General features: G+C 47.6%; 2 protein-coding genes across 3 annotated transcripts; both read left to right on the top strand.

Moving 5' to 3' along the window:
* The first annotated feature begins 660 nt into the window (after window positions 1–660).
* On the top strand, window positions 661–3,025 carry LOC119400865 (uncharacterized). The gene is made up of 2 exons (XM_037667769.2): window positions 661–1,086; window positions 2,696–3,025. Exons 1-2 carry the CDS (start codon window positions 671–673, stop codon window positions 2,976–2,978), a joined length of 699 nt encoding a protein of 232 aa, XP_037523697.1. The 5' UTR covers window positions 661–670; the 3' UTR covers window positions 2,979–3,025.
* Window positions 3,026–6,454: 3,429 nt separating this feature from the next.
* Window positions 6,455–10,037, top strand: LOC119399782 (uncharacterized). Of its 2 annotated transcripts, XR_007416921.1 has the most exons (3): window positions 6,455–6,950; window positions 7,768–8,200; window positions 9,446–10,037. XR_007416921.1 is itself a non-coding variant. In XM_049417845.1 (2 exons), the coding sequence occupies exons 1-2, from the start codon at window positions 6,668–6,670 to the stop codon at window positions 7,944–7,946; spliced, it is 462 nt and encodes a 153-aa protein (XP_049273802.1). In that variant the 5' UTR covers window positions 6,455–6,667; the 3' UTR covers window positions 7,947–9,430. The 2 variants fall into 2 exon arrangements, 1 of the variants encoding a protein (XP_049273802.1); XM_049417845.1 differs by lacking the exon at window positions 9,446–10,037 and having other exon boundaries at window positions 7,768–9,430.
* The last annotated feature ends 662 nt before the right edge of the window (window positions 10,038–10,699 follow it).

Raw genomic sequence — 10,699 nt, 5'->3', positions numbered from 1 at the left:
AAGTTCAAAACCGAAACTTTACCTTAATAATGACCAACAATTATACAGTTACTTAAGAGCACTTTATCAGTCTATAAACGGATTCATTGTTTCCCTATAGTGTCACTCTATACCACTGGCGTAGCCAGGGGAGGGGGGGAGGGGATTGGGGCGTTAAAACCTCCCTCTCCGAAATTTTTCAATTGTGTATGTGTATGTGTACACGCGCACATACAAATACACGCATGAACATACATACAGTATGGTTGAAACCTCCCCCCCCCCCCTCCCGAAAAAGCATTCTGGCTACGCTACTGTTTTATACATTTACGGGCTGACGCTTGTATACTGTGTCGTAGCGTGCCGTTGTTAAAATGAGCAATCCTATTGGATGTAGCATTCATGAAAATTCTCTGAGGGGCGTACAACGATGGCTGTGGGCGGCGCTGACTTTTTTTTTTTGTTGTTGTTAGGTGGTAATCGAGTATTTAACCAGAAAAAGAATTGTTTTTCTTTTTGGTGTCCCAGTCTCGAAGCTCAAGCCGTCACACAGTCCATGACCATGTCTGAATCTACGCACCATCATCGGCAAAGTACCGAGGAGACGGAAGGGAGCTCGGGAGGCCCGCAGCGTCTGACGAGCTCCGAAGGAGCCCAAGTCGTCCACGGGTTGAAGTCGGGGGAGCCGTCGATGAGATCCCCAGGAGATGCAGCCGCAAGAAGCGTTTCGTCGCAGGACTTGGCGGTCAAGCTGGAAGTCGACGTGATCGAGAACGAAATAGAGGCGGCGGCAAAGCGAGAGTCACCGGACGCGAACGAAGCTGTCGGACGGCTCGCCGGAGACGCGTCCGGAGGGACGCCCGAAAGAAACGCCCGCAGGCGACGCTTGAAGAAGGAGAAGCCTCTGAGCAAGAGGATGGCGAGGGCGAGGCTCATACCGCCCAGCAGGCGCAGCGCGAGAAAGACCGTGACGGGGGCGTCGTCGACGCGACCCAAACTGGAGAAGGCGCCTTCTTCTCCGAACGAAGAGTTCGAGAGCCGAGCCGACGACGAGAACCTGAAGATGGTCGACAAGTCCCAGCCACCCATCTGGATGAGAGTACCGCAGTGAGTACTCAGAAAACGGCCCTCTGTGAATCGCTCGATCCTTTGTACACGCACATACATACATACATACATACATACATACATACATACATACATACATACATACATACATACATACATACATACATACATACATACATACATACATACATACATACGTGTGTGTGTGTGATGGTGTTATATGTGCGTACGTGTGAAGCAATTAATGCGATGGCAACATATGGGAGTGTTGCATATCAAGCAAGATTCTTTTGGATCCTACCTCGCGTAACTCTACAACGTGCTGGTGTAAGAGAATACGGCCGCTCCATGGAGTGAATCGGTTTTCGTGCTGCCTGTCGTGCCTCAATGTGAACTTAAGCGGTTAGAGCACATCACGTACTACAAGGGTATACGAGCCGTCTACTGATGTCTGTCGATGTAGCGCGCGCGACCACGCCCTTTTGATCCAAGTTCGCCGTAGCTGCTTGAGCGACTTTATACGGAACATAACGGCGACGGCAGAAACCCTCGGAGAGTGTATATATAAAGTTTGCTATCGCAATAAAATCACAGTGGTGAACATATGGGCGTCGGCAGGGCGGGGGGGGGGGGCTGCAAAAAGGGCACACCGCGGCAACTGCGGTCAGTATGCAGCTCACGATGTTCAGATCAGCCAATGGCCGTGTCCTTTGAGTATGTGACGCAGTTGATTCTGGGTATATGGCACCATTTTTCGAGGGAAGAGCGAACGATTTCTAACTGACTTTGCAATTTAATTGCAGATTCCCTGCCGCCTGCTGTGCTGTATAATGTTTTGGCTCACATTTTCGCAGGAGTCTCGACCACAGATCAGCTGCATTTTCTGACCATGTTCGAAAATTGGGCAGCTGCGCACTATAGAGCTGTGAAGACTGAGGGAACAGCGAAACTGTGGTGGCGCTCCCCTCGTCGTTTCCCTCCTCCTCACCTTACTTCCCTTTCCCACCGCTTGCAATATTATACTATACATGGCTATGCTATGGTGCACCCCCTCTCCTCCTACATTTCCCCCTCCTCAACCTTACTTCCCTTTCCCACCCTCTTGCTGTACTATACTATACAAGGCAAAATTATTCTCAGCTAGCGTGCCTGGATAGCCGAGTGGTTACGACGCTCGCCTTCGGATCGTGGCCACACGGGTTCGAATCTCGCCAAGAATATATTTTTCGCCAAGAATTTCCATTTTTTCTCTTCTTTCCTCTCCCTCTGTAGCCGTTCTCTCGCCCACCAGAGTTATTGCATCCCACGCCGGACAAATCGGCGCACGTGTTCTGGGAGCGAAGTAGAAGATGACGAAGAAGAGGACGAGGAGAGCACGTGCCGGTTCATGATGATGACAATTTCTGTTCGCGACTAACGGGTTATGTTGCTTGTCGACTTCGTGGGACATGAAATTATAGCTGCGAGAACGATTCTTCGGGAACTTGTGTCGCATTTTTTAATTTTTTGCGCCTGCATGTATATATATATATATATATATATATATATATATATATATATATATATATATATATATATATATATATATATATATATATATATATATATATATATATATATATATATATATATATATATGTACCCGCAGGGTAAAGGGCGAAGGCAGCTTCTACAAGTGCTGCGTGTGGGGATGCCGCGCGGCAGGCCCTGAGCCGTTCACCGGCATCTGGCTGTTCTCGCTGCCCGCCGACGAGGCGCTGAGGTCGACCTGGTGCGAGAACCTCCCCGTCGACCCCGAGATCAACAGACCTCTGAGCCCCCGCGTGTGCTTCCAGCACTTCGACGAGGAAGACTTCGTCGTCGTCAGAGGGCGGCCGCGGGGGATCGCCGAGGACGCTGTACCCATGCTCATGAGGAACGAAGAGTTCTGATACCATACTTGGTACTTCGACCGCTGGTAGTGCCAGAGAGTAAAATCGAAAAAAAAAGCCTACAGTGTGTTGTTATTAGTATTATTGCCGCAGACGTTGACGACCTCGGTGTCGACGTCGTCGTCGCCGTGCTAGCCTGCCTGGACACCACCATAATCCCCTCTGGGCTGTTGTAAACAGGCGTGATCCCCATAAGAACGCATTGGCTAGGCAGTGACGCCAGCCTTTGTGCTCCCGTGCCGCACTTTAAAAAGGAGGCGTTTCTTCTCTCCTTTGAAAATGTCCACACTTCCACAGCAGCGCAAGTACGAGAGTACACATAAGAACTTTTGACCTCACAGTGGCATAGTCCCGTAGATCTCGCACTCAACCTATACACAACTTGCAAGTGACGTCAGTTCCTATCTTCCGTCCGCCATCACCGAGCACATACGTCTCAATCTCAGTGACCGCGCTGTATTTACGTTCGTGCGCGTGTTTTGATCGTTTGCCTTGAGCTGATGACGAACGAGAATCGTTCAGGACATTATGCAACCTACAGTGTCGTCAGTGGTGTCGCACGTAATGGTTGAAACAACTTCGCACGAGGCGCCTACAGCGGCGCTCTACGCCACCTGCATTTTGCGGCGCTGAAACTGCAGAGATTTCGTATCTGATTGCTGCATAAAACCATGGCCAATAACATGCTTGACGCCCAGTCGGGGTTCGTTTCACCGAAGAGCTAAGATAACCTCCCGAAAATCAAGGCACGATCGCTGTGTTCAATTCGGTGCTTCACGTTTCGACAAAAATTGACCTAGCGCATAACTCCGTGGTGATACACTCGGCGAAAGGTGAGGAGATTCGGAAGCGTAACTTGCCTGTTATGAAGTGACAACCGCAGACGCAGACGTTGTGCAACGTCTGAGGTCCTTCCTGTTTACGCGCGCATAAGCCATGTGCTCCGCTTCTCGGACAGCTCTTTCGTGCGGTCGCACGGGTTTGCGATCACGTTTGGCAAACAGTACGTCCCCGCGTCTGGTCTTTTTTTTTATTATTGATTTACACTTCTCGTGCAGCAGCCAAATGTAGCACAAATCGCCATTGCGATGTGCAGCGACGGGAAATGCGAGAGCCGCACAGCTTGAGTTCGTGTCGTCTGCTGCCATGTGCTCGGTAATGGCGGCGCATGCCATGAAATCGTATCCCAGAGTTCGGCGGTGTGAGGTAGTTGCAAGTTATGTATAATTGAAGTCCCTAGATCTTTCCCTGTTCTTGTAAAATGACGTCAATTAGGGCCTTCGTTATAACCTATTATAAACGTCTCTCTGCCAGAATTAATGAGAGCAATGTTTTAAAAGAATCAGCTTAAACGGACGTATTACTATAAGTCAGCGTAAACGTATTACTATATCATTATAAGACGATTTACTGTCTTCTATTTTGTGCCATCTGATGACGTCCGGCATCTTAGCTGCGATCAAAGAGGTCACACTGAAATTTGTACTTCTGACCGCTCACCAATTTCAATTTCCCGCTTGTATCCCAGAACAAAAAAAAAAACAAATCTTTTAAACTCGTTGTTATTAATGTGGAGAGATGACGCTGCATACCAAAGCAACTAAAGTAAAGCAACTAAGGAGCCTTCATGTGCGCGCCTCCGGCACGGAGGCATAGAGTTAATATTAACTCTATGCACGGAGGCGCACACATGAAGGCTCCCTAAAAGCAACTAAACACATCGTAAAGGAATGTCAGATTACATTCACGCAATCAACTAGTCAGCAGTTGATATAAACAAGTGCTCTTTAGAATATTCTCGAAAAAGCAGTCATGATGTTAAGCGGCATCTTCAGGTAATGTTCTGGTATGACACTGGTTCCAGTTGCATAGCCTCTGAGATTGGGCGCTAGCAGGCAGGCGCGCAATCTTGAAGGCCGTAGAGGTAGTCTGTGCGCTCAACGAAGAGCGCTTACACAGCTGAGGGCCAGGTGGCACTACCCGCGGTAGTGTCCTCAATCACGTTTGCGCTTCTCTGTGCATCGACGCTGCGCTGTTCACGCTCGTTCCGTGGTTCCTTCTCTTCGTTGCTTGAACGTGCTGACATCGTGAGCGAGATTTCCTACCCTTACGGACACTTCCTAAAAATGCCTGGACGACGTCTAAACCACTGCTACGCGCCGGGCTGCAAGACCGGCTACGTGTTCAAGAAAGGCGCGCCGAAGATCGCGCTCTTCGGCGTGCCGAAGGACCCAAACAGAAGAAAGATATGGGAAAGAAACCTTCGACGGTTGGACAAGCCCTTGGACGACACCTCCGCCGTGTGCGAGCTGCACTTCGAGCCCCACTTCGTCCTCAGAGATTACGTGCATCGCATACAGGGTCAGGAGGTTCGTATTCCCCGCGGAAAGCCGATACTGGACCCTAACGCAGTCCCGACCATCTTACCTAATGTGCCTGAGTATTTCTCGAAAAAAGTGCCCAAAGAAAGACCGCCGAGTGAGAGGTCTCACGACAGCATTCGATTTACATACGAGGTAAAGACGTATCATCTGAGCGCTGGGCCAAGCTCACCGCAGGGTCTCGATACTAGCGAGTTTTAGTATAGCGGATAACAGCGAACGCAAGGATTTAGCGTTAGCGTTAGCGTTGCGTGCTCCTAACTGCGCATGAGCAGAACGTAAACGTAGCCCGAGCTCTTACGTACGAACGCTATTTCTGGAATATAGCGTTCAACGCTAACGCACGCAAGAGATCCCGCACGTAGGGCAAGATGGCGGTGCCTGTTGAAGCGAGAGCCGTCCACTTCGAATCTTTGTAGCCGTCGTCGTGCATTATTAAACTTATTCATTCCCTAATAATGTTCGTATTTGATTTAGATTTGAGTAATGAGGCTTCGCCAACCGTGTACCGCCGATAAAATAGCTCCGTTTTTGAGATAGAAAGTGGATTTGCGCTTCAGAAGGCTTAGCAAGATTTGTTTGCAAGGTTCGCTCATGTTTTCTGTAGCAGCGCAGAGATGGCGACGCTGTCTTTAGTCGCCTCTTTCCAAGATACGGCCACAAGTCAAGCAGATAAATGTCCGGCGTCGCTTGCCTTCATGCCTTTCGCGGCAATGCATGAATGTGACGCGTGATGCGTCCCAGCTTAAAAAGGCCAGGTAGTAGGGGTCTTGAAGAATTCTCGAACGCGGCATGTCGACAGAAACCAATGTGTCAGAACTCAACACTTCTGCAAACGCGACATGGAGACGCAACAGTGGTGACTTTGGATCAGCTCGACTTGGTGGCGTTTTTGTGGATTCTACAGTGCATTTAGTGTTTTTTATGTCTAGATGGCGCCGTATGTGCCGTATGTGCTCGCGTTAGCGTTAGCGGGAATGTCTTCCGCTGTACTAAAAGACCACCAGTTGACACGCAGCGCGTTCCGTTTTAGCGTTAGCGTTGAGGCGCACGCTAACGCTAACGTAAGCGTTTCCCGCTATACTAAAACTCGCTACTAACGCTCACCAACAACCTGAACGTAGTTCAGAAACCCAAGGTTCCGCTGCTGTGGAAGAAGTTATAGAAGACCAGCTATCTCCTACCACTTGCACTCGTGAAGACGACTTCATCGACAATTTAAGAGTGCCTTCGGAATTCTGGTCAAGACATGCCATCCCAGGCCAAGGTGATAGTGTTTTTTATTCCACCTCGATCCTGACTTCGAAGATGGAAGTTGTCTCCGAAAAGGTTGTAGTATTTCTTCGTCACAACCCAGTGCCTCGCTCCAAGGTTTTTGTCAGGGGTACGCTACTCGGAAGCAGACCCGTGAGGAACAAACTGGATGCCGAATGTCTCTTGGCTGAGGTTGAGGACCTTCACCTGTGTGCTGGAGCCGTGAATTCCAGAGATTACGGCGAAGAGCAATTCACGGCGGGCCTGAAACGTCACGTCGTTAAAAGAGACGAAACTTATTTCAGCAGCAACTGCCTTACCACGGTGCAAGCACCAGGTAATTACATTGTTGATAGGTACGACAGCACTAACATAACAAGTGTGCATGAAACGTTTGTCTTTTTGCGGCAAGTTGTCATTTCGTCCACTTTGCTTTCTTCGCATCTATATCCCAATTACTACAATACACTTAAAACAGTACAATCAGCGTCCCCTACACCTTCCTTGCCTTCATTATCCGCTAGTTTTCGTTAAACTTGTGTCAAAGTAACGAACCCTCAAAATTCCCTACCTTTGTTCAAGAAACCAAGAAGACAGGACAGAGTGCTGACTTCAAGAAACAGTTTATTTTTGGGGTCAGCTTGCATATTCATGGGAAACCACCAATATCAAACAAGATATCGCCCCCCCCCCCCCCAAGAAAGGGAACAAGAACATAAAAAAAAACCTTTTCAATAACACATTTTTTGATCTTCATCATTATATTAGGCGTGAATCTTGCGTTCTGGAGTGAATGACACAGTGGAATGTGTTTTTGGAAAGGGTCTTTTAGATTTTCCTGCTCCCTTTTTTCGGTGGGGACCATATATTGTCTGATATTGATGGTGTTTCATAAATGTGCGAGCTGATTCAAAAATAAACTCTTAGTTTAAGCCAGCACTCCGTCCGGTGTCTTCTTGATTTGTTGCTATGTTAATGCTGTTATACCTGTGAAATATGGATAATGAACTAGCTTGCCAGCACAATGTTACTGTATTTCATCATTACATCACTTTTTGTTTAATGAATATTTCCCGCAATTTCAGTTTTAGAGCTGGAGTGTCAGGAAACTTGGTTTGCCAGGACTAATACATTGCTTACTTTGATCTTTGCAGGTGGACAGTGTCTCTCCTGCAAATACCTTAGTAAAAGCCTGCTTTTAAGAAAGGCTATAGTGCGACAAGGTGTTGCAGAGCAAACTCGCCGAGTGACTCGGGAGCGCAAGCTGATCAGACAGAAGAATGGACGGCTGTCATCAGGTCTGAAAACTGTGTCAGAGGACCTTGAACATTGAAGTATTGCAGAAAAGGGTACCGCGTTGAAAGAAGAAGTGTTGGACGAAAAGATCGAAAATCTGCCACCAAGACAGCAAGAAGCATCTAGGCACTGCTTGTCTGCTGCTGCATTGTGATGTGGCACCGAACAACATTGAGAAGATGTGGGCGACATATGCGTTCGAGCTGCTTGGCCACAAAATGCTGCAAGAGCTGCACCTTTTGAGCATGAAAAGAAATATGGGAGCGTGACGGCAACACAGGCCTTCTTCAAGTAAGTTTCAACATGCCCTATTTCTAAAGCAAATTTCATTCCCCTTAAAGAATAGCATTAGAAGATTTCATGATACACTCGTGGATAACTTTTATTGGCAGTGAAGCGAAGGCTGCAGAGCCAAGTTGTGTGAATGCTACCACTAGTGATTGCAGTCCCATGATGCGCAGTGTTTTCTACGTGAGAAATAAAAAAAAACTCCTTCATTTTCTGCAGGAAGCGTTTTGAGAAGGACACAGCGCACATGAGTGAGATATTTATATTCGTTTGACTTTATACGTTGTCATTTCATGACTTTGCACGCGCGAGAACGTCGTGCCTTTTGCATTTACCTCAAACACTAAATGGGGTCTGCGTCTTCAGGTGAGTGTCTGTCTCCTTCTCACTTTTCGGTTTACCCGCCTCAGAAAACTTGCGACGAACTGTACCCACAAGGGACTGTGTAAGCAAAGAAAACAAATACTATGCAACACTTAAGCTGCACAGTCATCACTTTCCACAGCGCTATGAAACACACGCCAAGCCTGACCACTTCGCGTAGGAGTACATGAGCAGAAGCCAAGCCCCGTAGCTTCCCCTTCATTGCAAAGGTCCACGAGTACAGCAACACCGCGGCCACAACGGATAAAAAGATGCGGCCCTTTGCGTGCCCAGAAAACAGCGGGAGCTGCCTAGTTGAACTTACTGCCGCTGTGGTGCAGCAAGACGGGCCACACCAAGGTGGTTTAATGAACGCACAAGTGTCTTTGTGTTGCGGTTTTTTTTTTGAGGAGCCTCGAACTCTCGGCAAATATCATTTGGGATAATGTTATCAACACTCCTCTGGATGCACTGTTTTCTTCTGAATCAACGCTATCCTATTTCATCATAAAGATTTTAACGTCATTCAGTGTCACATGAAAATTCGTGGTACCTGAAGTTGACATCTTTTATTGTTGTTCAATCACGCCATGAAACACACCGACTCATTGGCATGCCCATATATGGCGGGACTAGAACGTCTTGCGCACGCCACATCCCTGTTATTTTTTTTATTTTTTTTTTTTGTTCTAAATGCACGTGGATGTACGTCTACTAGCGCTAACACGGATGGAACTGTCAACATGGCGTTCACGCTTGTGCCCGCGTGTTTCAGCATGACACAACAGGCCACACAAATTCGAGCACCGTGGTAACACTAAGTTACAGACAATCATAGAGACAGAAGCACTCTCACACCTTGCCCATTTTTCATTCCTCTTGCAGGACCATAGGCATTGCCATAGATGCGATGGCATCTCGCTATCCAGCGGAGGCTCTTCAGCCCAGCGGCCCAGCTCACAGCAAGTGACAGCACTGCAAGACAATCCTTACATTCCTCACCCAATGGGAGCGGCTGCAAAAGCACACTAGGGAATTCTGGAGCAACTGCACTGCTAATGGTCTTTATGTTACAATAATGAGCATGATAGGACTTCTTATGTGTAAATAAATAGAAAATTTGAACTTGCTGGCAAGACATTCTCACACAATAAACCTGTTCATGACGCAGACGAGAAAGAAGCACACCACCACCATCGGTGCAGTGGCGGTGTGCATCATTTTTGTCTGCGTCGTGAATGTACACTAGATTTTAGAGTGAATATGCACATGTGTGTCACTGAGAAACTGAACTATACAGGTACCTCAGACATCAAAGTTTAGCCAGGATACCTCAGGAAATTTATTTGGAGTAATTAGGCAGTCATCATACAGCAACGAGCACCCAACCGTGACTCAGTTTTTGAATAAACAGTCAACTGCCTTTCATTCTATGTGTTTCACAAAATGTTTTTCTGAAGGTAACTGCCAGGAAAACTATCTCTCCTCACCAGGCAAAAACACAGTAGAAGATCTTGAAGAGATGAACATTCCTGAACACTGGGTGTCACTGGAGCCAACATTTCGACAAGGGCTCATATAAACGTGGTGTGTCACTGGAGCCACTGCTGGCAACACCCCACGTTCAGTCGCTGCCTTGAAGAAGATGAGACCACTTATCAAAATGTTAGCTCCAGTGACACCTTACTGTGTTCAAGCATACTCAACTTCCCTTACTAGTGGTGTAGCCAGGGAGTTCAGAGGCTCTATCCCCCCCCACCCACGATATCTTTACACCCACTAATATACATAAACCGAGATCGCAGCCCCCCCCCCCCCAAAAAAAAAAATTGCTAGATAATGCTGATGAAAGGGGGTTGGCACCTTGTCAGAGCCAATACCATAGCGAACAAAAACCGCACGTATTAGACCAAGGCCAGCAGAGCGCGACGCTTGCTGACCATAAGCAGCACATAGACAAAAGCAATCTTGCCCAATTTTTCTGATTGCTGGGTATGTGTACAGAAGTGCGTATTGAAAGCAAGCATCCAACTAGGACTGCTTTGATCTCCTTACCATAAAAGTTTCTTGGGCAATGGAGGGCTACCGTAGATGTCAGCAGAACTTTATGGTTTCATGTGAACACTTGATGAGCTGTTT

Source organism: Rhipicephalus sanguineus, chromosome 7, assembly GCF_013339695.2.
Source record: "Rhipicephalus sanguineus isolate Rsan-2018 chromosome 7, BIME_Rsan_1.4, whole genome shotgun sequence".
Lineage (NCBI taxonomy): Eukaryota > Metazoa > Arthropoda > Arachnida > Ixodida > Ixodidae > Rhipicephalus > Rhipicephalus sanguineus.
Note: the sequence above shows the minus strand (reverse complement) of the source record. Positions and strands in the feature narration are given on the sequence as shown.